Consider the following 26,623-nt stretch of genomic DNA (forward strand, 5'->3'; position numbering starts at 1 on the left):
CCATTTTTGAGTGAATTGGAGAATTTCAGATTTTTGCTGACATTGTGACCCCGGGGCTTAGAAATTATTATTTTTTTACAGGATAAGTTGTCGAGGGCTGATTTCTTGGCCTATGATAAAAAGGCTTCTGTTTCCACCGCCAAACCTTTCAGGGGAGAATTTGCAACAGTTTGGCACCATTTTTGAGTGAATTGGAGAATTTCAGATTTTTGCTGAAATTGTGACCCCGGGGCTTAGAATTTTTTTTTCCCACAGGTTTTGTCTTTGAGGGCTGATTTCTTGGCCTATGATAAAAAGGCTTCTGTTTCCACCGCCAAACCTTTCAGGGGAGAATTTGCAACAGTTTGGCACCATTTTTGAGTGAATTGGAGAATTACAGTTTTTTGCTGAAATTGTGACCCCGGGGCTTAGAATTTTTTTTTTCACAGGTTTTGTCTTTGAGGTCTGATTTCATTTCCTATGATAAAAAGGCTTCTGTTTCCACCGCCAAACCTTTCAGGGGAGAATTTGCAACAGTTTGGCACCATTTTTGAGTGAATTGGAGAATTTCAGATTTTTGCTGAAATTGTGACCCCGGGGCTTAGAAATTATTATTTTTTCACAGGTTTTGTCTTCGAGGGCTGATTTCATTTCCTATGATAAAAAGGCTTCTGTTTCCACCGCCAAACCTTTCAGGGGAGATTTCGCAACAGTTTGGCACCATTTTTGAGTGAATTGGAGAATTTCAGTTTTTTGCTGAAATTGTGACCCCGGGACTTAGAAATTTTTTTTTTCACAGGTTTTGTCTTCGAGGTCTGATTTCTTGGCCTATGATAAAAAGGCTTCTGTTTCCACCGCCAAACCTTTCAGGGGAGAATTTGGAACAGTTTGGCACCATTTTTGAGTGAATTGGAGAATTTCAGATTTATGCTTTGAATTTTTTTCCCCCACAGGTTTTGTCTTCGAGGTCTGATTTCATTTCCTATGATAAAAAGGCTTCTGTTTCCACCGCCAAACCTTTCAGGGGAGAATTTGCAACAGTTTGGCACCATTTTTGAGTGAATTGGAGAATTTCAGATTTTTGCTGAAATTGTGACCCCGGGGCTTAGAATTTTTTTCCCCACAGGTTTTGTCGTCGAGGGCTGATTTCATTTCCTATGATAAAAAGTCTTCTGTTTCCACCGCCAAACCTTTCAGGGGAGAATTTGCAACAGTTTGGCACCATTTTTGAGTGAATTGGAGAATTTCAGATTTATGCTTTGAATTTTTTTCCCCCACAGGTTTTGTCTTCGAGGTCTGATTTCATTTCCTATGATAAAAAGGCTTCTGTTTCCACCGCCAAACCTTTCAGGGGAGAATTTGCAACAGTTTGGCACCATTTTTGAGTGAATTGGAGAATTTCAGATTTTTGCTGAAATTGTGACCCCGGGGCTTAGAAATTATTATTTTTTTACAGGATAAGTTGTCGAGGGCTGATTTCATTTCCTATGATAAAAAGGCTTCTGTTTCCACCGCCAAACCTTTCAGGGGAGAATTTGCAACAGTTTGGCACCATTTTTGAGTGAATTGGAGAATTACAGTTTTTTGCTGAAATTGTGACCCAGGACCTTAGAAAAATTTTTTTTCACAGGTTTTGTCTTTGAGGGCTGATTTCTTGGCCTATGATAAAAAGGCTTCTGTTTCCACCGCCAAACCTTTCAGGGGAGAATTTGCAACAGTTTGGCACCATTTTTGAGTGAATTGGAGAATTACAGTTTTTTGCTGAAATTGTGACCCCGGGACTTAGAAACTTTTTTTTTCACAGGTTTTGTGACGACGCGGCTTAGGGATTTTTTCAAAAAAAGGTTTTTCCGCAAGGTCAGTCGTCGAGGGCTAATTATTATTCCGATGATAAAAAGCCTTCTGTTTCCTCCCGAAAACCTCTCAGGAGAGCATTTGCAAGAGTTTGGCACCATTTTTGAGTAAACTGCAGAACGTCAGATTTCCGGGATAGCCGCCTGAAGCCTTTGGAGTGCAGCGGGAACTCGCGCTGCGCTCTGAAGGCTTCGGGCTCCTTTTGCTGAAGCTGGGAGATCAAGGCTCTCCTGGCGTCAGCAGAGAGGGAGAGCTGCGCAGCGCCCCTTCAGCGAAGCGGGAGGAGAAATAGAAGGGGCTTCGTTTCTCCTGCCACTTCGCTGAAGGGGCGCTGAGCAGAGAGGGGAATATATATTTTTTCCTTATTCTCCCCCTCTAAAACAAGGTGCGTCCTATGGTCGAGTGCATCCTATAGAGCGAAAAATAAGGTAAGAAGAAGAAGAGTTTGGATTTGATATCCCGCTTTATCACTCCCCTTCAGGAGTCTCAAAGCGGCCAACATTCTCCTTTCCCTTCCTCCCCCACAACAAACACTCTGTGAGGTGAGTGAGGCTGAGAGACTTCAGAGAGAAGTGTGACTAGCCCAAGGTCACCCAGCAGCTGCATGTGGAGGAGCGGGGAAGCGAACCCCGTTCACCAGATTACGAATCTACCACCCTTAACCACTGCACCACACTGGCTCTCACACTGGTAAGCTGCTGAAGCAAATTTCAAATGGTGTCACAAAAGCTCAGGCATGCCCGACTGAGGCCAGAACTTTGCTGATAGTTCTCCACTGTCACGTTAGCAGAGACTGCAATTCTTGCCAGACAGCCCTGCCCTAAATCAATAACAAAGTCTGCCCCCAACTCAAAATCACCGAAAAATTAATTTTTGGATGGATCCTTGAATTTTTTGACTATGCGAGAGAGAGAGAGAGAGAGAGGAAGCAATCAAAATGCCACAAATAAAAGACATTATGATTAAATTAATGCAGCTGGCTCACACAAATAAATGCAACAAAATATATTCTTTTATTATTCTTAACCATTATATTTTTACACTACAACAAAGCAATATAATTTTTTTTGGTACAAAATTAATGTTACTGAACATACAATGCTTAAGAATGCCACACCAAACATTAATTTAGCTTGTTGCCTAATCCTCTCCAAAATTCCCTGCAAAGAATGAGATATTCTCTCTGGCAATCCCAGCATGGCTATGAATGTTGTGAGACATGAACTATCGTTTTTGTGGAACTGTATAACTCTGATAATTATGGCTGGTTTTCTGAGCATATCCACGTCGCCGGGACCCACTGGGGCTCATCTTGCGCTCGGCGCACAGCTGACAGTAGCTGCATGCAAGCCTCCTGTAAATTGTCGTTCACAATCACGTGATCAAAGAACTGACCAAACTGAGCTTCCATTTTCTTAGCTGACTCTTCCATCTCCTGCAGATCTTCTTCCTATAGAGAGCAAAGCAACAAGAAGCTCAAGGCAGAACTTATAGGCATGGCGAATAATATTTCAAGACCAACAGGGTGACTACTCTTAACATTTCTCAAGGTAAGAAGTCAGAAAACTGCACAGTATTTTTTTTTATAGGGCAGATCCATGTACAGTGATACCTCGGGTTACATACGCTTCAGGTTACAGACTCTGCTAACCCAGAAATAGTACCTCGGGTTAAGAACTTTGCTTCAGGATGAGAACAGAAATTGTGCTTCAGTGGCACGGCATAAGCAGGAGGCCCCATTAGCTAAAGTGGTGCTTCAGGTTAAGAACGGTTTCAGTTTAAGTTCAGACCTCCAGAACGAATTAAGTACTTAACCCGAGGTACCACTGTATACTGTACCTGTGTAAAAATTGTAACTTGGTGTAAATAAAACCCATAAACCTCCAACATGTATCCATAAAGAGATAAGAGTCCAGTTGTACTTCAAAATTGTTCATGAACTACAACTTCCATTCTGCTTTTCAATATCGGCTGAATAGAGTGCTAATCCAATGCCCATTTTGATAGCTGTGTTCTTCTTGAGTCTAGTAATACAGAATAAGCATGTGTGCTAATACACAGTTTATAGCACCTCCACATGGGGCTGTCTACTTGGCTGCCGTGATTAGTGTGGTTGTGGAAACCCAGTCTGAAGACCTGCAAATCACACAAACCACATTTGCTGAATGAAATTGTGGAGCTGGCTTTCACAAATGGCACGTCCATACAGGTGCTGCGAGGTTGTAAGGCATTGGTAAAGGTAAAGGTAAAGGTAAAGGTAAAGGTAAAGGTAAAGGTAAAGGTAAAGGTAAAGGTAAAGGTAAAGGGACCCCTGACCGTTAGGTCCAGTCATGACAGACTCTAGGGTTGCGGCCCTCATCTCGCTTTACTGGCCAAGGGAGCCGGCGTACAGCTTCCAAGTCATGTGGCCAGCATGACTAAGCAGCTTCTGGTGAACCAGAGCAGCACACAGAAACGCCGTTTACCTTCCCGCCGGAGCAGTACCTATTTATCTACTTGCACTTTGACATGCTTTCGAACTGATAGGTTGGCAGGAGCAGGGACCGAGCAACGGGAGATCACATCGTCACGGGGATTCGAACCACCGACTTTCTGATGAGAAAGTCCTAGACTCTGTGGTTTAGACTCTATCCTAAACACTCTCCCTGCTGTTGTATTTGAACTAGACTCAAGGAAAAAAAAAAGAAGAACTGAATACTGGAGAAGGGAGACACAGAAATCAAGGTTCTCCTGCTGGGTAGGCTACAAAGAGGGAGGCATAACCATATTTAAAGAGGCCAAATAAAACTATTAAATTATTATTATCATCATCATCATCATCATCATCATCATCATCATCATCCACCCATCTGACTGGGTTTCCTCAGCCACTGAGTGGCTCCCAACTACATATTCAAAACACAATAAAACATAAACCTCTAAATGTCAAAATTCTTTTACTCCCACAATGTTGACCCAAAGAGGTTTTTTAAAAATGTGTGATGTGATAAATATGAGGCTTTTAAAAAGTTAAAGAGTACTAGTGTGTGTAACAGTGGACTTGGATTAATTGACTTCAGATCTGACTTCAAGCTTAATTGTCAGGGTAATTTTAGGGATTTCACTATTTCAGAGTCACCCCCCCCCCCACAATATCATCCATAAAATTGAAATGATTATCTTCCTCGCAGCATGGATTTGAAGATATTTTGCATACAAAGGCATATCAAGGAGGTGGTTGGGTTTCACACTATATCACATCAATCCATCCCCACCTCTCTCCTCTCCTTCTCTCACCTTAAATTTCATATTCACATAGTAGTCTGTGATCATCCGAGCATTTTTCCGGGACTGCTTCATACAGCTCAAGCTTGATGGCTTAATAAATATAATGTAGGGCTTTAGTTCATGAGTACGAGCCAGTGGAATACTCTGCAAGAGAAAAATACAATACAAAAAACCCCACGGCCATTTCAACTTGATGCATTGCATTCAGACAAGAAAAATGCATTTATCTTTTTCAGGTTTTATTCTGATTAAAAATAACTGTATATTTAAAAGACAGAGGCTACAATTCAAATATGCAATTGCACTGACTTCAACAGGACTGGATCTATCCTCTCTGTGGTTTACAGTCATTAAAGAAAGCCAGCGACAAAAAAATAGTATTACTGACCATTTGTAGTCCAGGTATCCTTCGGTAGCAATGCCATATTAATTTACAAACAGAATTAAATCATGACTTTAAAAAAGGTAAAGGTAAAGGGACCCCTGACCGTTAAGTCCAGGTTGCGGCGCTCATCTCGCTTTACTGGCCGAGGGAGCCGGCGTACAGCTTCCGGGTCATGTGGCCAGCATGACTAAGCCGCTTCTGGCGAACCAGAGCAGCGCACGGAAATGCTGTTTACCTTCCTGCCGGAGCGGTACCTATTTATCTACTTCCACGTTGATGTGCTTTCAAACTGCTAGGTGGGCAGGAGCTGGGACCGAGCAACGGGAGCTCACCCCTCGCAGGGATTTGAACCGCCGACCTTCTGATCGGCAAGTCCTAGGCTCTGTGGTTTAACCCACAGTGCCACCCGCATCCCTAACATTATATATATTATATACATGGATATTATTCACCCCTAGCCTTGTCATATTTGTATTTTATTTGTGCTCCAGACCACCTTTGTTTCAAATTTCATTTCAGATTCTCCCTAGTCTCCAAATACGGAACCAAAGAGCTTTGCACATGACCTGTAGACGGTAACATTATTTTCTCCATAACTCACCTGAGGCTCCAAGTCCACTATACAGATCTTCCCTTCATCAAGCACTGCACGTACGGCATCAATGCTCGTGCCGTAGAGATTCCCCTTGTACTCTCCATACTCCATCATTCTGCAAATGCGATCGACAAGGGAGGAGGAGACGGGCAAGGTGAGAGCGGCCTGCTTCAAGCAAAAGGTATTTAAAACCTTCACACCCTGTGCTTCAGGTGAACAATATGTGTTGGGGAGGGTAGCAAAAACATTTCCTTCCGGGGTCCCACCAAAACTTGTGTTTTGCTTTTTGCTGCTGTATTCTGCAACATGTCGCCGATGCCGCAATAGTGCACTGGCGGCGGCACATTCTCACGTCATTCTGTCCCAGAAACTCCAGCGGGTGCAGAATGCTGCAGCGAGGCTCCTCACGGGGTCTCTGCCATGGGAGCATATTCACCCAGTGCTTTTCCAGCGGCAAAACTAAGAACTGGCAATTGTTACTGGTTTGAGAAACATAACAGTGATCTCAGCCAACAGCTGCTAGTCAGTGTAGACCAGGGGTCAGCAAACTTTTTCAGCAGGGGGCCGGTCCACTGTCCCTCAGACCTTGTGGGGGGCTGGACTATATTTTGGAAAAAAACCGCCACTATGCCCCACAAATAACCCAGAGATGCATTTTAAATAAAAGGACACTTTCTACTCATGTAAAAACACGCTGATTCCCAGACCGTCAGCGGGCTGGATTTAGAAGGCGATTGGGCTGGATCTGGCCCCCGGGCCTTAGTTTGCCTACCCATGGTATAGACAGTTCTGCACTTGTGAACTAAGGGACTGCCCAATGCTTTTTTTGTGGACAAAAAGGTGCTGGAACACACTTGCCCCAGAAGACCCACCCCAGAGCCCAAAGAGGATCAGATGATTGTTGAGGCTGCTCAGCTGAGGCTCAGCTTTCCCGCATGTCAGCTGTTCGCTGGGTGGCTGAAGAACCTTAGCAAAGGCCACCTGTACCTGTGGCTTGCAAGGAGATCTTCTCCAGAACCCATAGAGGATGTCCACTTTGGGCTCCAGGGAGGGTCTGCTTATGAGCCAGAGGCGCAGTGGGGCTTTGCTGAGGCTGGTCAGGTCTCTCCTCCCCCCCCACTTCCGGGGACCACCCAGTGGCGTAGCGTGGGGGTGCAGGGGGCCCGGCCGCACCGGGCACAACATCTGGGGGGCGCGCTCGCCGCCTCCGGAGTCGCCGAAGAGCCTTGGGCGCAGGCTGTAGCAGAGCCCCATGTCTCGCGGAACCGACGAGCTGAGCGCACATCCGGGCTGAAGGCGTCCGGCAGGCAGCGGCTCTCAGCACTCGCCACGGTCCCGCGCATCAGGCCCGCGGATGGTGCGCCAGGCAGCCCCTCCTCACAGCCCCGCCGCCACCGCCGCCACTGCTGCTGCAGCTGCTGGACCATGTTGCATTTTCCTCGCCTCTCTGCCCTCCTCCTCCGGGCAAGTGGCGTCGTTTGGGCGGCAGCGCCAGCGGCAACTCGCCTCAGATCACCTGACACGGAGCCGCCGCCGCCGCCGTGGCTACCTTACCGTAAGTACCCCAGCCCAGGCAGCAGCAAGAAGAAGCTGGCAGCGATGGCAGGTTAGGGGTTAGGGGCGCAAATTACTTGCCTTGCCCCGGGTTGGGGGCGCAAATTACTTGCCTTGCCCCGGGTGCTGACAACTCATGCTACGCCGCTGGGACCACCTGAGAGGTGCAAGAGCCGTTCCGGTGTGTTCTGGCTGAAAAAAAGCCCGAGGTCTGCCTTGTTGTAAGGCAGTTCCCTATGTTCCAGACGGAACATATGGCAGAGAATGACAAGGTGCTTTGAAACCAGCAGCAATTGCTTAGCAAAGCGTCTTTCACACACTGTCCAAGTTTCATTGCAGCCCTTGATAGATAGCCACTTTGGCATGACCACTGCATGTTTGAAGGCATGCATCTCCTCCGGCACACATGTTCACAACAGCAAGCAGTTGTGCAGCCAAGATGGAAATTATACACATGTATAGCACAGCTCTTCCGTGTCAAATAGGAAGTCTTTCTCAGAGCTCGGTACAGTGGTACCTCGGGTTTCATACGCTTCAGGTTACAAACTCCGCTAACCCAGAAATAGTACCTCGGGTTAATAATAATAATAATAATAATAATAATAATAATAATAATAAATATTATTATTATTATTATTATTATTATTATTATTATTATTATTATTATTTATACCCCGCCCTCCCCAGCCAAGGCCGGGCTCAGGGCGGCTAACAAGCAATAATAAAAAGAAGTTGAATGAATACTGTTATGTACTGAAGTTCTCACCCTGGGCCAGCAGGGGGATACTGTAGATAGTTATGCAAATGAAGGATCGAAAAGTGACGTTCAGTGATTGGATAGTTTTGTATGCAAATGAAGGATCGAAAAGTGACGTTCAGTGATTGGATAGTTTTAGAAAATGGCAACAGTTACATTGTTCTGGAGCTCTATATAAGCAGGCTGACTGAGCTCCTCAATTTAGTTCTGTTCCAGCTTACAAAATAAAGAGCTGCTTTGGAGAAATCACTGTGTCGTCTGCTATGTCAACTCACAACTTGACAAATACAACTTAAAAACAAAATTAAATACAACATTAAAATATTGAAACATTAAAATATTAAGAACTTTGCTTCAGGTTGAGAACAGAAATCATGCTCCGGCGGCGTGGCATGAGCAGGAGGCCCCGTTAGCTAAAGTGGTGCTTCAGGTTAAGAACAGTTTCAGGTTAAGAACGAATTAAGTTCTTAACCTGAGGTACCACAGTACTTCACTCCACTGACTGTTAGTTCTGGTGCTCGACCACATGATTTTGAAACATATGGAGAAAGGGCAAGAAATGTAAATCTAAGGATTACCTGTGACCATATACCATATTTTCAAAGGTTTCCTTCAACACATAGTGGTACTCTCGGCCATTCTCTTCATAGCTCTTTTGAGCACGAGTTGTGTCTGTTTAAAAAGAATAAAAATGGCAACGCTATTATAAAACTGTCAATTCCCTGGTAAATAATTACAGTGGTACCTCGGTTTTCGAACAGCTTAGTTCACGAACAACTTGGAACCCAAAGGCTGCAAAACCAGAAGTAGGTGTTCTGGGTTTTGAACTTTTTTTTCAGAAGCCGAACGTGCTCTGTTTTGAGTCCCCCTGTTTTTCCTGTTGCGCTGCTAATTCCCCCCCCCCCCCATTGTAATTCGAGCCTTCCGTTTCCGATTGCAGTGTTCTGAGGTGATATTTGGTACTTTTGTTTTTGCTATTTATTTTGCGGTTTTTCTTTCGGTTTTTTTTTTATAAATATTTATTAAAGTTTTTAAATATAAATGCACACATAATAAACGATCTTACTTCTATCACAACAATTTCATCACTTCTTTGGACTCCCTCACGTCTCCCGCTCCCATTTACATCGTTAAAAATTTTTTCCAAACAAATTATCAACTTGTTTACAATCTCATGTCCATTCATTCAAATATAATCTAGCACTTCTTCCAAAGAATTTTATATTTTCTTTAGTCTCACTTATCATCAAATTTAAATCTAGTTTAGTGGTGGCCAGTTTTTTATAATCTAGCATCCTTCTTAACATTCAACCAAATTACAATGTTTTTGTAGATACATCTTGAATTTCTCCCAGTCTTCCTCCATCTTCTCTTCTCCCAGATCATGGATTCTGCCGGTCATCTCGGCCAGTTGCATATAGTCCATCAGCTGCATCTGCCACTCTTCCAGTGTGGGTAGATCTTGAGTTTTCCAGTTTTTTGCGATAAGAATCCTTGCTGCCGTTGTTGCATACATAAAAAATGTTCGATCCTTCTTTAACACCTTCTGGCCGACAATACCCAGAAGGAAGGCCTCTGGTTTCTTTGTGAAGGTATACTTAAATACCTTTTTCAGCTCATTATATATCATTTCCCAGAAGACCTTCACCTTAGGGCATGTCCACCAGAGGTGAAAGAATGTTCCTTCATTTTCTTTACATTTCCAACATTTATTATCAGACGAATGGTATATTTTGGCAAGTTTAACTGGGGTCATGTACCATCTATATATCATTTTCATTACATTTTCCTTCAGAGCATTACATGCGGTGAAGTTCAGCCCAGTGGTCCACAACCTTTCCCAGTCCTCGAACATAATGTTATGCCCAATGTCCTGTGCCCATTTTATCATAGCCGATTTAACCATTTCGTCTTGTGTATTCCATTTTAGCAGCAAGTTATACATTCTAGATAGTACCTTGGTCTTTGGTTCTAACAATTCTGTTTCTAACTTCGATTTCTCCACCTGGAACCCTAACTTTTTGTCATTTTTAAAAACTTCTTTAATCTGAGCATAATGTAACCAGTCTCGCACCTTATCCTTCATTTTCTCTATTTTGAGGTTTTTCTTTTGAGGCTTTTTCAGTTAATTTGTTTTTGTGACTGTGTGGATCCTAGTTCAGCTACTGATTGATTGATTGATGGTTTGTGTGACTGCGGAAATGGATAAAAGTCTCCCATCCAAACAATGACTATCATCAGTGCAGGTAAGAAATTTCTTAAATTTTTATTTTTATCATCTACAATACTGTTTTATCTATTTTATAGTACAGTAAATTGATAATTGCTTTCATTTTATGGATCAATGGTCTCATTATATAGTAAAATTCATGTCAAATTGCTGTTTTAAGGGTTGTTTTTAAAAGTCTGGAACGGATTAATCCGTTTTGCATGACCTTCTATGGGAAAGCGAGCCTTGATTTTGGAACACTTTGGTTTTGGAACAGGCTTCCGGAACGGATTAAGTTTGAGAACCAAGGTACCACTGTACTTGGATGAAACCTTTTGGCAAAGCTTCCCCTCTCCTCCTACTGCTAGAATTAAGGATACATGAAAAATGTCACGTACGTGGCACGGCACTTTGAAAGTGATGAGGGTTTATACCAATAAGCCGCCGCCGTAGTTCATTCACTCCCACACCTGAAGGACCTGTTTCGAGAAAGGAAACAGGTAAGTGCCCAATGAATGCATCATGTCCGCAGTACAGTGTGTCCTATTTGTAACAGAAGAAGTGTAGTTTCACATGACCAGTAATGCTCATCACAATTCCTCAAAGTTACTGCATTTTTCGCTCTATAGGACGCACCGGACCATAGGAGGGGGAGAACAGGGGGAAAAAATTCTCCCCCTCTCTGCTCAGCGCCCCTTCAGCGAAGTGGCAGGAGAAATGGAGCCCCTTCCATTTCTCCTCCCACTTCGTTGAAGGGGCGCTGCGCAGAGAGGGAAAACTGTGCAGCGCCTCTCCAGCGAAGCCTGGAGAGCAAGAGGGATCGGTGTGCACCGACCCCTCTCGCTCTCCAGGCTTCAGGCGGCTATCCGCAAGCCTTTGGAGCACAACGAGAACTCCTGCTGCGCTCCGAAGGCTTGCGGATAGCTGCCCAAAGCCCCCGGAGCCCAGCGGGAGTTCCCGGGGGCTTCAGGCGGCTTCAGCAAAAGCAACGCGTAGCCTCCAGAGCGCGGGGGGAGCGCTCCCTCTGCACTTTGGAGGCTTCGCGTTGCTATCGCTGAAGCCAAGGAGCCTGCATTCGCTCCATAGGATGCATGCACATTTCCCCTTAATTTCTGGAGGGGGGAAATTCCCCCCCCCCATAGAGTGAAAAATACGGTAGATAAAGAATAGGAAAACAGATTTATTTGCAGAGGTGGTAGTGAGCACCTGCCTTTCTGAAGAGATGCCAATCCAAGAATTACAGGTGTACCTCATTTTATTGCACTTTGCATGATTGCGCTTCATATATACATTGCTCCTTACAAGGACTTGGGTTCAGTTGCAGGCAGCCTGGCTGCTCCCCGGAGAAGGAAGCTCCAATGCTCCTCTTCTGGCCACAGGGCTAGGGCTACAGCTGGATCCCAACCCACCCCCCACAGCCAGGGGGGCCTGGCTTAATAAGACTACAGTATAAAGGTAAAGGGACCCCTGACCATTAGGTCCAGTCGTGGCCAACTCTGGGGTTGCGGCGCTCATCTCGCTTTATTGGCCGAGGGAGCCAACGTATGGCTTCCAGGTCATGTGGCCAGCATGACTAAGCCGCTTCTGGAGAACCAGAGCAGCGCATGGAAATGCTGTTTACCTTCCCGCCGGAGCGGTACCTATTTATCTACTTGCACTTTGACGTGCTTTCGAACTGCTAGGTTGGCAGGAGCAGGGACCGAGCAACGGGATTCGAACCGCCGACCTTCTGATCAGCAAGTCCTAGGCTGTGGTTTAACCCACAGCACCACCCACGTCCCTTAAGACTACAGTATAGTGTAAACATAAATTTTACATGCACTGGGAAACAAAAAAAAGTGACTTGCTTTATTGCAATATTCATTTTATTGCAGTCTGGAACTGAACTTGCGATATCTCCAAGGTACGCCTGTACTTTCTCTGTACAAATTCAAGGGAAGTTACGTGGTGAGGTGAGTCCCACGGATACAGTGAAGGGCGTGCGCCTGATGTGCAGATCTTAGGCAGCTACCACCAGGTATGCGCAGGAGTTTGCTAACACAGCTGTTGCAGATTTAGCTGTGGCTAGTGGCTCAACACAGATCTTGGAACCCAAAGTCTTGAAAGGGGTACAGGGTTTGTCCTCAAAGGATGGGAAACCACGCCAAAGGCCGTGTGTGTCAACACCGATTCCTCAGAGAGGAACAAAGCTAGGGTTCGAGTCCCAACAAAGCCAGTTATGAAACTTCTTGATAGTCAGGAGAGCTATGACTCCAAGACTAGTCAGAAGTGCAAGATGGTAAAGGCCCAAGGCCAATCCAGTTGCAGGTAGTACCAAGAGTGGAACGGGTGACACAGGGGTATACTGTGTGTATGACATCTCTATGGTTGTTGCAGTTACACTGATGACTACAACACAGTTCATGAATCGGGGGAGGATGTTGGAGATTCATTCCCTGTGTCTGCAGTCATGAGATTGTTGTCTATCACATGACGGTGTATGTTTTCATTCCACAGTGTGGGAAGTGACGGAGACAGGATGTTTGGTATTACTGTGTTCCGTGAAGTGGGACTATTGTCCTTTGTTCTTTCTCTCTTTCTGTCTGTTGAGAAAGAGGAAGGAGCTAAGTCAGAATGCTCTGAGTGTATTATATGTAAATAAACGTAGATTAGCCAAAATGCTGTGCTACTGAGTTCTGTTACGCAAACTGCAAATACTCTGTGGATCCCTAAGCGTGCTAATGTCTTTTGGCATCAGTTGCTGTGATGTTCGGGCAGAAGAAAGATTTTGAAGCTCCCGACCGACTGACCAGGTGGAAGAGAACATGCCAGTCGGGCATGTGTCTCTACCAGGGTCCTACACGAGAGCAGGACGATCCTAACAGTAACTAGGTAAGTTGTAGGCAACTTGTTGTAACTCACCTACAAGCACAATTAATCTGTTTCGGTCGCCAGGGTGCCTCTGGTACCTCACCACCTCTTCATAAGGTGCTGCTGCAGCACTGTAGCAGCCGCTGGGGCACCGGGTGTAGCATGGCAGGTGGCTGTTACGGCATTTCCTGCGGCACAGGCGCATACTTCTCCGGAAACCGGCTGAGAATGGAGAACGGAGCACTGGTCACGGAAGGAATGTGATGGGCACACTTGATCGGTTAGCAGGGCCAGCCTGCAATATTTTTGGCGCCTCAGGTGGCCTCCCCACCCCGTCACATCATAACCTGAAACTCCCCATCCTAGCAGACAGATAGACCATTATTGTCTTTGGCCTCTCAAGTCCAAGACAGAGCTGCTCTCCCCCCACATTTCTACAACTCATAGGATTGTAGAGTTGGAAGAGTAATCTCGGCTAAAGCATCCACTCGTTCGAGTCCTGCCCTCCAGAGCAGAAGAAAGCAAGTTTGCTCCATCTTCAATGTTTAGATATTTGAAGATTGCTTGTGACAAGCTCCCTAATTACTTAAATACAGTCATACCGCGTGTCATACCGCGTGTCATACCGCTGTGTCTTTTCAGCTTGCAGCGCTCTGTCTCGCTGTTCTAGCTTGGGGATGGCTGCGCAAAGCCTCCGCAGGGCAGCCTTTGGGCTGTTCCCTGACCTGCTCTTTGGGGCTGGCAGTGGCAGAAAGCAGCGCTTCCCCCCGCCAGCCCCAAAGAGCAGGTCGAAAGGAACCTGAAGCCTCCGGAGCCTGGCGGGAGGCTTCGGGTTGCCTTCACTGAAGCCTGGAGAGCAAGAGGGGTCAGTGCGCACCGACCCCTCTCACTCTCCAGGCTTCCAAGGTAGCCGCCTGAAGCCTCCCGAGTGCAGTGGGAACTCCCACTGTGCTTTGAAGGCTTTGGGTGAATGCACCTTGAACGCACCTTGATTTAGAGGGGGAGAACAAGAAATTTTTTTTTTCTCCCCTGTTCTCCCCCTTCTATTGTCCAGTGTGTCCTATAGAGCGGAAAAATACAGTGAATCCCTGCATGCCATTTGGCGAGCCTTGGAAGCTGATGGCAGTTTCTGTGAAAATAACATTTGCTGGAATAGACTGTGGTCCATCTCAATGGCTGCTCCATTCCAACAGCAGCTAGCCAAAGGCCTCTGAACAGTTGACGAGCTGGCCATGGAAGTGATGCTTAGTCCCTATTTTTTCTACAGAAGGGGTGAGGAGATGTTGTTGGGCTCTCATCATTCCTGACCGTTTGGCCATTTGGCTGGGGTGGGTAAGAGCTGGAGCCCCAACCACATCGGGAGGGCTACAAATTTTTCATCTCTGACCTGCAACATCTGATATTCAGAACTATGCTCTCCCTGAAGACACGGGTTCTTCTTAGATCTGATGGCCAATATCCGTGGGTCTAGTTCTCACTGAGGTGGTAAAACTTGTAAACCACTTCCAACTACAGCTATGTCAACATTTAATGCAATTCTCAGGATGGTTTAGATTAGAATGAATTCATAGGAATTAGTGGGTCTTTCTAATTAGCCCATAATAAAAAGCTAAGCAATTTGGAGTCAAAAGCCTCTGAAGTTGGTGGAAATTCGCCCATTTTTATCAGGCAGAGGGAACCACGAGAGCTATAAACTTATTGGAGAGGTGGCTTGGCAGGGACGAATACCTTCAGTATACCTGAAGGAGCGTCTCTACCCCCATCGTTCAACCTGAGGTCCAGCGCCGAGGGCCTTCTGGCGGTTCCCTCACTGTGAGAAGCGAGGTTACAGGGAAACAGGCAGAGGGCCTTCTCGGTAGTGGCGCCCGCCCTGTGGAACGCCCTCCCATCAGATGTCAAGGAAATAAACAACTATCTGACATTTAGAAGACATGTGAAGGCAGCCCTGTTCAGGGAAGTTTTTAATGACTGATGTTTTAATGTATTTTTAATCTTTTGTTGGAAGCTGCCCAGAGTGGCTGGGGAAACCCAGCCAGATGGATGGGGTAGAAATAATAAAATTACTACTACTACTACTACTACTTGAACTACAAAACAGAACTGTACAGAAGAGTGGCTGGTTAGAGGCTTAAAATGAAACAGTGGACTTGGATTAACTGACTTCAGATCTTACTTCAAGCTTAATGGTCAGGATAATATTAGGGATTTCACTAAAATTGAAATGATCTTCTCCCTCGCAGCAAAGAGGGAGCCAGCGTGGTGTAGTGGTTAAGAGCGGTGGACTCGTAATCTGGGGAACTGGGTTCGCTTCCCCGCTCCTCCACATTCAGCTGCTGGGTGACCCTGGGCTAGTCACACTTTTCTGAAGTCTCTCAGCCTCACTCACCTCACAGAGTGTTTGTTGGGGGGGGAGGAAGGGAAAGGAGAAGGTTAGCTGCTTTGAGACTCCTTCGGGTAGTGATAAAGCGGGATATCAAATCCAAATCCAAGTAAAGGAACATTCAGGAAGAAAGCACAAGGTGAATGCACCTCAAATACAACGACAAGGAACTACTTTCATAGGCAGCAACAGAACACAGCAATTCTCCAGTCTCTCAATACAACTACGTACTAATGAAGACCCGCTTGCCAGATCCACTGAATTCTTCCTCTTCTGCAATGTGAAAAAAGCAACATTTTTTTTTTAAGTCAGACAAATTATGAAAAGCCAGACTGATTATTAAACTTCAGGATTTTACCTGTTTTTTCATACAAAAGATGCAGCTAGTATCGTTTTAATGCCTAAGAGTGCCACCCAAAAGGTGTAAGAGACCAGATTTACTACACCCAAAACACCGTCAACAAAGCTATACTTTAAAAACAACAACAACACAACGGAAGCAGTCCTTCACAACAGCACATTTTAAGCTCTTGTTTCTTACATGCCTGTCTCACGTCAGTTTTAAGAAATAGCTCTCTCTCGATTTGTGCTTTGCTTGCTAGGTAAAGGTAAAGGGACCCCTGACCATTAGGTCCAGTCGTGACCAACTCTGGGGTTGCGGCGCTCATCTTGCTTTACTGGCCAAGGGGGCCGGCGTACAGCTTCCAGGTCATGTGGCCACCATGACTAAGCCGCTTCTGGCGAACCAGAGCAATGCACGGAAACGCCGTTTACCTTCCCGCCGGAGCGGTACCTATTCATCTACTTGCACTTTGTCGTGCTTTCGAACTGCTAGGTTGGCAGGAGCAGGGACTGAGCAATGGGAGCTCACCCAGTCGCGGGGATTGGAACCGCCAACCTTCTGATCGACAAGTCCTAGGCTCTGTGGTTTAACCCACAGCGCCACCCACATCCCGCTTTGCTTGCTAGTTAAAGGTAAAATTTAAAAAGTGCTTTCCAAATTGTCAGTTAGGTTGGCCTATGTAAAAGAAAGCACACAAGGGTAGAGAATTGTTATGAAATTGGCTTGCCCAGCCTAGGTGTGGGCCCAGTGGCCAAATAATGGCAGCTGAATGTGGCTACAGAAGCCATGTGGCTTCTGATTCTGTTTTGAGTCTGCCTACTCTTGATAGATATTACTCAGTTTTATGATCAATTTTTATTGGTTTGGTTTTTTGCCCACAATCACAATACTAAAGCAATATCTAACTAGCTAAAATAAATATATTTTAAAACAAACCTCTTTCTTTTTTTTAACAGAAGGCACCAGTTATCTTCAATATGACACCTGAGATTCGTGTGTTTTCAATACCCACCCTATTCCCCTGACTGCAGTTTTTGCTGTTTTTAATTCTGAACCTTAATTATATATTTTATTGCATAAAATTAATACCCCTCAAAGCAGTTTTTAAAAAGAACAAAGCAACAAAATTATTAGTAAAAACAGTTACCGTATTTTGTGTGTGCGTCCTATGGGGCGAATGCAGGCTTCGTCCTATGGGGCGAATGCAGGTGCGCAACGACCCCTCTCACTCTCCAGGCTTCAGGAGAGCCCCACCGCCAGCCCCGTAAGCTCGGGGGACAGCGGGGAGGCACAGCGCGCCATCCTGCTGTCTCCCGATGCGGTTTCAAGGCTGGCAGCGGGCTTCCCCCGCCTCCAGCCCTGCATGCTCCCAGAGCGGACTTCGCGCAGCTCTCCGCAAGCTGTCGGAGCCCGGCCCGACTTCACACTGTGCTCCCACGGCTTGCGGAGAGCTACCTGTTCTGGGGGCTGGGGTCGGGGGAAGCTCGGGCTTCCCCCGCCCCAGCCCCGCACCTGGGGAAAAAAATAATTTCACCCCCTTTATTTCCCCCCCCCCAAAATCTAGGTGCGTCCTATGGGCCGGTGCGTCCTATAGGGTGAAAAATATGGTAATTGAAAGTACTATTTAAAATTGTAAATGGTTGTCAGCGCCCTGGGACCTGCTGGTGAATATTGCCCTGCTGAGCAATAATAAAACTATCTATTAATAATGACACCTTCTCTTTCTAAGGACTCAGGCTGCGTAAGTTGCCCTGAAATATCCTTCCAAGTAGGAGAGAAAGAAATATGGAACCATTTTTTACGTGTTAAAAACTGGCTGAGGACTGTATTTATTTTCTGACCACACATCAAATATGCCACGGAAGCACTCAGGTGCCAAAATAAGCAGCTAATATATTTGTCCACCATCCTAACATGCTAACCAAATAGTCAAAGCACACACACACACACAGAGCACAAAACCTTTCCTCATATTTCCAAAGAGGCTGTGTAGAACCTTAACTTACATAAGGGTTGGTTAGTGCTTAGTTCATACAAATGTGTTATGTTTTGGTAAACATACATTTGCTAAGTGTGTATCCATGTCCCTGCTCGGGTCCCTCCCATAATTTCTCTGCATATATACCTGACATGACTAGGAGGCAATTCAATATATAAGTCTCTGACATCTCTAGCCATAAAGAAATGACCAACATTTGGAGGGAAAGGGGGGAAATTCAAAGTTACCTTCTTTAAGTTCCTCTGGCATTGTTGCATAAAAAAATAAAAACAGGAGGGCATATTAAAAATTACGTCTGTGAAATTCACATCCAAAGCAATGTAGATAATTCAAGTATGACTAGAGCTACTTTGTACAAAAGCAAGCATTTCTTACTAGTACTTTCAAAATATCTAGCAACCATACACACCCACCATCTTTCTCCAGGGACTGTAGACTTTGCAACCTGCTTCAGATCCCCCTCAGTGTGAACATTTCACATCCCAGCTCTTCATATGCCACTTATCAATGCTTCTTAACAGATGTCCTCTGTCTCATATCACACCTCACCATTTTGAAAAATCCCTATGACTTCTAAAATTTGGGTGCTATTTTGAGGTGGGATTCCATCCCATACCAGTTCAGGTTGTGCGATTGCAGTTGGCCGAGAGATCTTGCACAATAAACTCGCTTCCTTACTTTTTGCAGTAAGGAAAGTGATGGAGAATGGCGAGAAAGATGCTTGATGTAACGTCATCTAACCTCCCCACAAATAAGTCAGGATGAATGCTCAGGGAACAGGTTTGTCTGGAAGCGTCCTTCACCTCTTAGGCTATGGACATGCCAAAGCTTTAAAGCATATTTGAAACATGTTTTCCCCCTCAAAGAATTCTGGGTAATGTAGTTTAAAGGTAAAGGTAAAGGGTAAAGGGACCCCTGACCATTAGGTTCAGTTGTGACCAACTCTGGGGTTGCGCGCTCATCTCGCTCTATAGGCCGAGGGAGCTGGCGTTTGTCCGCAGACAGCTTCTAGGCCATGTGGCCAGCATGACTAAGCCGCTTCTGGCAAACCAGAGCAGCGCACGGAAACGCCGTTTACCTTCCCGCCGGAGCGGTACCTAGACCCTGTGGTTTAACCCACAGCGCCACCCACGTCTCGTACTGTAGTTTACGCCTCACAAAATTGCAATTCCCAGCAAGCCTTAACAAACTACAGTGCCCAGAATTGAGGGAAAGAATGTGCTTTAAAGGTATTGTGTGTACAGAGTTCTTTCCACAAGCTGCCTTAAAACTTATGAAAATCAGTCTCCCAGCTTTATCAGTTATGGTCTCCACACAGCTTTGTGGATTGCAGTGTATTGAAGTCACTGCAGATGCACTGGAAAACTACAAGCATACCTTCTGATTTGTTCTAACAATCTGAACCATGTAAAAAAAAAAAAAAACCCAGGACCACCGCTCAAGATTTGCTTGTTAAGGAAGCATGATCTCACTGCTGGGTGTTCTCAGTTGCTTTAAGCCCGATCTGCTCAGTTTACAGACAGATAAGCTTCACATAAACCTGCCCTACTTTTGTATATAATGTGCAAATTCATCCTAGTATCCAAGTGTCAAAAGGGATGCTCCTCCATCATCAGGAGTAATAAGGAGGCCATGAAGTAGATTAGCTCTTCAATCACACTTATATAATGTAATCTCATTATCTTCCAGCTGTCCTCTCATAACACGTGCGTGGTTTGGCAGTTTTCACCGTATGTATGGGAGTCATTCAAAACTGAACGAACGCGGCGAGGATAACCCAATTGGTCTCAAATGTGTTTTCATTTTGGTGATTAAAATCTCCAGATCTGGCTCAGAAAAGCCTGAGACAGCAAGCGGCTTTCCAAACGCACAAATGGATCCGGCAGTACACTTTTAAAATGAAACTGATCACCTCCACCACATGCTTATTATCATTAGGAAAAGTATAGTCAGCAACACAAAATTGCCAAAAGAAGCATACTCACCAGACTCAAAAGTCTCCTCGTCTTTTAAGTCACCCAGGGAGCAAAAATGGCAAATACATTTCAGTATTATCCTCATCTAAGATAATTAAAACTCACCCCATCAGAAAGGTCTTCCCAACCCCACAACAACAAGACACATTTAGTTTCTCATTTCCTCCTCTGATCCGTGCTTAGGGGCCAAAGTGCACATTACAGGGCAGAGCCATAATTGGATCTTATTTTTAGTTAAAAGCAACTGTGCTGTGGGGATGGGCGCCAAATTGGATTGCAGCAGCGGCACTGAGGAGACAGGGCACTTAAACCTTTTGCCCCACACTTATTTCAATCCAAACTGCATCCCCAACACAGGTGTTACAGCCCGAGTAAAAGAGGGGGGAAAGAAGAGTTCCAGAATATTTTGATTCAGTGTTGGGTAACATCATTCATCGCAACATACAAAGCCCTCCAAGGTTTTATATCTAGAGAGACAATGAATATGAAATGGCTTTGTAAAATTGGTGGTGGCTTTGATCTTAAGAGGAATGTTATGTACTGAAATTCTCACCCTGGGCCAGCAGGGGGATACTGTAGATAGTTATGCAAATAAGGGATCGAAAGTGACGTTCAGTGATTGGATAGTTTTAGAAAATTGTTACAGTTACATTGTACTGGAGCTCTATATAAGCAGGCTGACTGAACTCTTCAGTTCAGTTCTGTCCTGGCCTATGAATAAACAAGAGCTGTTTGAAGAATCGCTGTGTCGTCTGATATGTTCACCCACAACTTAACAAGGAATGCTCTGATTTCACACTCATTCGACAATCTGAACTAGAAGCATTTTCCACTGAATTAGGAATAACAGACTCAGCATATTAGATCAGAGGTACAGTCCCCACTGTCCATGCTCATGCAAGTTTGGCCAATTTCAGAGAGTCTGCTTAAACTCATCCTTAGCTCAAAGGATTGTTCCCAGAGTTCCCTTTCACAAACAGAAGGGACAGGACTTCATGAGAAAGGCAGGTGATTTTCATCAAATCCTCCTTTCCACTGCAGTCATTCATGCTGTCTCCCTTACTCGCCCAACCCTGCAGAGAAGCTTTTCAAGGTGCACAAGGAATCGGTTGACATTTCCTTCTAGAGAGAGCATCTCAGGAGCAGAACTCCTCTTGTTGAAACTCTACATCCAGCCCATATTATCCCTTCTCCATTTATGAGCGAGCAGGTCAGAAGATGCAATTTAGCATGAGGTTCCCCAGCTCAAAAGACTATGGTCCCTTACCTTTCCCGCCCCGACCTGGCCACAGTGATCCATGCGACGGTCACCTCCAGGCTTGACTACTGTAATTCGCTCTATGCAGGGCTGCCCTTGAAGCTGTCCCAGAAACTCCAGCGGGTGCAGAATGCTGCAACGAGGCTCCTCAGCGGTCTCTGCCATGGAAGCATATTCACCCAGTGCTTTTCCAGCTGCACTGGCTCCCGGTGGAGTACAGGGTCAGGTTTAAGGTGCTGGTTTAGACCTTTAAAGCCCTTTATGGCTTAGGACCCTTGTACCTACGGGACCGCCTCTCCTGGTATGACCAACGGAGAGCCTCAAGGTCCATATATAGCAAAACCCTAGTGGTCCCGGGCCCTAAGGAAGTTAGATTAGCTTCAACCAGAGCAAGGGCTTTTTCAACACTGGCTCCAGCCTGGTGGAACGCTCTGCCTCATGAGACCAGGGCCCTGCAGGATCTGATTTCTTTCCGCAGGGCCTGTAAGACAGAGTTGTTCCACCTGGCCTTTGGCTTGGAGTCAATTTGATTCCCTCCCCCTCTTTCTTTTTTCTTTTTCCTTTCTCCTCCTGTGATGAGGCTGCATTTTAATGTTTCAATGTTTTAATGTTGTATTTTAATCTTGTTTTTAAGTTGTATTCATTCAACTTGTTTTTATTATTGCTTGTTAACCGCCTTGAGCCCGGCCTTGGCTGGGGAGGGTGGGGTATAAATAAAAATTATTATTATTATTATTATTATTATTATTATTATTTCGTTTTTGCATTTTTCCATATTCAGTAATGTAAGTCACACAAACCCACATTCTGCTTATCCAGGTACTGTACTCTTAGAATTGCCACCCTCTATACGTTTTAGGCACGGCAGGAGAAGGCATCCTTTAGCTGGAGGTTCTGCAAGGTATGTGTCTCCTATATAACAAAAATGGTAGCTATGACTACTCTTGTGCCTCCTTAGATCTGTAGAGGAACAGGGAAACGCTAACGCTTCAGCCCATTTGAATTCCTTGCTGTACAAATAATATCCATAAGCTCAAAAAACAGCTTGGTAGGGAGGAAAGCTTTTTAGCTTGTGAGACTTACTGTATTTTTTGCTCTATAAGACTCACTTTTCCCCCTCCTAAAAAGTAAGGGGAAATGTGTGTGCGTCTTATGGGGCGGATGCAGGCTGCGCAGCTATCCCAGAAGCCAGAACAGCAAGAGGGATCGCTGCTTTCGCTGCACAGAGATCCCTCTCGCTGTTCTGGCTTCTGAGATTCAGAATACTTTTTTTCTTGCGTCTTATAGAGCGAAAAATACGGTAACTTGTGAAACAGTCACAAGAGAGGCTTAAACTGTGTAATCAAGCGTTCCTTACAAAACTTATACTTCTCCTGCTGGCTATCTTTATTATGAGCATCACTTGATAAAACCAGAATGGTAACACGTTAAAAAAAATTAAAACACACACTTTGTTTTGCATATTCCATCAGAGATAATTTAACAGAACATTTCACTTATACCCAGGTTTGTGGTCCCTTTTGCACAACAACAACCACCCACCCAAACCCAAAGTCAATTACCTGTTTCTACACACTTCTCATCAATCTGCATGTCTTCTTCTGTTCGTTGTATGAAAAAAATGGCAAGCGGAAACAAAAACAGGCCATGAGTTTGTTTGCTTTTAACCTCACACAATGATAGAAACAAATCACTAATCCAACCAGAGATCCAATTTCTATCGATTTTCTCTGGCGTTTCAGTATTGTACCATGGGGCAATACAGGGGTGGGGAACATTAACAGGTATGTCTAAATTCAGGTAGGTAGCCGTGTTGGTCTGATGCAGTCGAAATAAATTAAAAAATTAAAAAACTGTCCAGTAGCACCTTAGAGACCAACTAAGTTTGTTCTGGATATAAGCTTTCGTGTGCATGCACACTTCTTCACGTATTAGGTACATCTAATTTTCTTTTAGACTGAGGCTACATTTCACTAGGGATGGAAAAACCAGTCCATTTCAGTTTTCTCAGTTGCTCCCCCTTAAATTGGAATTTAAACTGAGTCTTAAATTCAGTTCCCTGTTTTTCTGCAGAAGTTTGCCCTTTTTAAAAAAAATCCGCATGAAAATCTTCCAGCATTTCACTGCAAATTTCTCCGAACAAACACGTTTTTGTACGCAGCTTTTACTAAATGTGCTCATTTTTGCAAGCGATTTCTCCTAACAGAATGCATTTTAGTGTGTCATTTTTTACTAATATATTCATTTTTTTAATGCACACGTTCTCCTAATGTATGCAGCTTTGTAAGCATTGTTTGGTTGGACAACAACACTGCAAAATTCAGATAGGTGCAAATACTGAAGGGTGGCTGTAATTCAGTTCTCAGGTTGCTTCCAAAAGTGCAGATTTAATCTGGCTTTAAATGTGAGGGAAGAGTGCTGGGTCCCACGCAGGAGGAGGAGAAGGAGGGTCACAAAATGAAATAAGGCTGGCTTGACACATTTCAAAGTAAATGTGTACCATACCTTCCAACCTTTCTCTGGTGAAAATAGGGACATCCAATTCCATAATAATAATTTTATTATTTGTGCCCCGCCCATCTGACTGGGTTGCCCCAGCCACTCTGGGCAGCTTCCAACACACACACACATATAAATAATAAAACATTAAACATTTAAAAACAGGGCTGCCTTCAGATGTCTTCTAAAAGTTGTATAGTTACATCTCCTTGGCTCCAGGGTCGCATAACTCAACATTTCTCTGATGAAAATAGGGACGTCCTAAGGAAAAGTGGGACATTCTGGGATCAAATCAGAAACCGGGACGACTTCTATAAATCCAGGACTGTCCCTGGAAAATAGGGACACTTGGAAGGTCTGTGTACATTACCATCTAACGATCTCTCCTCCATGAGACCATTCGGTCTAGAGATGAAAATTACCTAACTGCACCACTGCCTGTCATATCTAAAAGGAAATATATGACATCAAGATGCCTGTGCTTACCTTCTTCCACAGTACTTACTACTCACAGAAAATCCATGGAGGAAATTAAAAAGAAAGTAAACAGGAGAGTTAAGGAGACTGCCAGAACTTTTGCTCTACACACACACACACACACACACACACAGAGAGAGAGAGAGAGAGATTCCAACAGATGAAAATATACCAGGAAGACCCATAACTCAGCAACTGCTTTGCAAGCAGAAGTTTGCTGGTTCAGTCTTCCACAGCTAGGATTTCCCTGTCTGAAACTCCAGAAAGCTGCACCCAGTTTGACTTCCAAAACGTTTGGAAACCAAGGTGCGGCTTCCGATTGGAGTTTCCTGCAGCCTATCAGAAACCCCATCAGATGTTTGGGTTCCATTTGCAAACTGGAACAGTCACGTTCAAGTTGCAAGGCATTCATCAACCAAGGTACGGCTGTATTGAGCTAGATGTACCCTATGGGTTTTGTCACCGCCCCTCAATGTATGGTGGGGTCTGATTTGTGCTCTAGTCAATGGTGGGAGAAAACTCAGCAGTGGCCAGAGGATTGGAGAAGATCAGTCTACATCCCAATCCCAAAGAAGGGCAGTGCCAAAGAATGCTCCAACTACCACACAATTGCACTCATTTCACACGCTAGCAAGGTTATGCTTAAAATTCTACAAGGTAGGCTCAAGCAGTATGTGGACCGAGAACTCCCAGAAGTGCAAACTGGATTTAGAAGAGGCAGAGGAACCAGAGACCAAATTGCAAACATGCGCTGGATTATGGGAAAAGCTAGAGAGTTCCAGAAAGACATCCACTTCTGACCAAACTGCAGGAGGCAGTGGAAGACAGAGGTGCCTGGCGTGCTCTGGTCCAGGGGATCAAGAAGAGTCAGACACGACTAAACGACTAAACAACAACAACAACAATGGTAGGAGGCCATACAGCAAATGAAGTAAGTATCAGAACAGCTTCCCCACCCGCTATTCACAACCAGAAGATCTTTCTACTCACGTATGGTTGATTTGAGGCAGGTGTGGGGTTGCAAGGGCTGAGACCACCAGAACTCTCGCTGCTTCCTTAAAAAGAGAATAAATGCAGTTTCCATGGATCCCATCAGACGGGGCATTTTTATTCCCTGTGCTCCAGAATGATAATAAGGTGGAAAACTAGCCTCTTCCACCCTATGTTTCAAAGAAGCCCAAAGCAACTGGAAAGGAACCAAATGAAGAACCTACGCGCTTTTTGCCTACACATCCTCATATGCTGGAATACAACCGCATTTCTTGTTTATACTGTTCTGAATGCTAGGATCCAACACTAAATGGGGTGAGCTCCCATTGCTCGGTCCCAGCTCCTGCCAACCTAGCAGTTCGAAAGCACATCAAAGTCAAGTAGATAAATAGGTACCGCTCTGGCGGGAAGGCGTTTCCATGTGCTGCTCTTTACCATTGCCCTATCAGCCCAGGCCACAGGGGAGAAGCATTTCTGCTCAGACCTCTTCACTCTGCTCCACTATGATTTACACAGCAAATCCCCTCCCTTGAGGCCCTTTCCCAAAATAGGAGCCAACCCCTTTGGGCTGCGGTCCCTTCACCTCCCCCCTGTAAAATATTTGAGGAGGCCTCCCCCCCCCCAAAGTTAAGGGGAATTCCCATTCAAATAGGTGTGTGTGTCATGTCATGTGATCAAATTATGCAGGACGAGGCTTACCTAGCCCCCAACTCAGTATTTTATTTAAGTTGGCACCCTGGTTTCCCAAGAAAGTATCTATAGGAATTAGACATGGCTGAACTATTTTGTTGAGTGGCCTGGATTAGCAGATTCTTTTCATGCTGTTGATGCACTTTTTAGACATGCATCATTTCACGACACAGGAATTTAGTCTTACTAGCACACCAGAGGTTAAACTAACCCCTTTCCAGCACGGGGAGTGTATGATTGACACACCTACACCCTGCAGGCAACACGCTAATGTGTTGTGACACACCGTTTGGGAGGTTCTGGGTTATTGTGTCATATTAGGGCTAGGTAAAGGGACGTGGGTTAAACCACAGAGCCTAGGACTTGCCGATCAGAAGGTCGGCGGTTCGAATCCCCGCGACGGGGTGAGCTCCCGTTTTTCGATCCCAGCTCCTGCCAACCTAGCAGTTCAAAAGCACGTCAAAAGTGCAAGTAGATAAATAGGTACCGCTCCTGCGGGAAGGTAAACAACGTTTCCGTGCGCTGCTCTGGTTTGCCAGAAGCGGCTTAGTCATGCTGGCC

At 45.0% G+C, this 26,623-nt stretch overlaps 1 protein-coding gene across 7 annotated transcripts in view; it reads right to left on the reverse strand.

Annotated features, from left to right (window-relative positions):
* Positions 1 to 2,827: 2,827 nt before the first annotated feature.
* Positions 2,828 to 26,623, reverse strand: part of MPP4 (MAGUK p55 scaffold protein 4) — a 44,166-nt gene continuing 20,370 nt past the window's right edge. Inside the window, exons 12-22 of one of the 7 annotated variants that reach the window (XM_081877469.1) lie at positions 25,373 to 25,437; positions 24,392 to 24,409; positions 22,969 to 23,007; positions 20,158 to 20,178; positions 16,062 to 16,103; positions 13,502 to 13,672; positions 10,999 to 11,079; positions 8,970 to 9,063; positions 6,087 to 6,195; positions 5,110 to 5,244; positions 2,828 to 3,283 (exon numbers count right to left, since the gene is read on the reverse strand). In XM_081877469.1, coding sequence (XP_081733595.1) covers positions 3,092 to 3,283; positions 5,110 to 5,244; positions 6,087 to 6,195; positions 8,970 to 9,063; positions 10,999 to 11,079; positions 13,502 to 13,672; positions 16,062 to 16,103; positions 20,158 to 20,178; positions 22,969 to 23,007; positions 24,392 to 24,409; positions 25,373 to 25,437 — 967 coding nt within the window. In that variant the 3' untranslated portion in view covers positions 2,828 to 3,091. The remainder of the gene's footprint in view (positions 3,284 to 5,109; positions 5,245 to 6,086; positions 6,196 to 8,969; positions 9,064 to 10,998; positions 11,080 to 13,501; positions 13,673 to 16,061; positions 16,104 to 20,157; positions 20,179 to 22,968; positions 23,008 to 24,391; positions 24,410 to 25,372; positions 25,438 to 26,623) is intronic. The other 6 variants (XM_081877470.1, XM_081877471.1, XM_081877472.1 and 3 more) reach the window with 6 other exon arrangements.

This window comes from Podarcis erhardii (genome assembly GCF_964252035.2).
Source record: "Podarcis erhardii genome assembly, chromosome: 1".
In the NCBI taxonomy this organism is placed as follows: domain Eukaryota; kingdom Metazoa; phylum Chordata; class Lepidosauria; order Squamata; family Lacertidae; genus Podarcis; species Podarcis erhardii.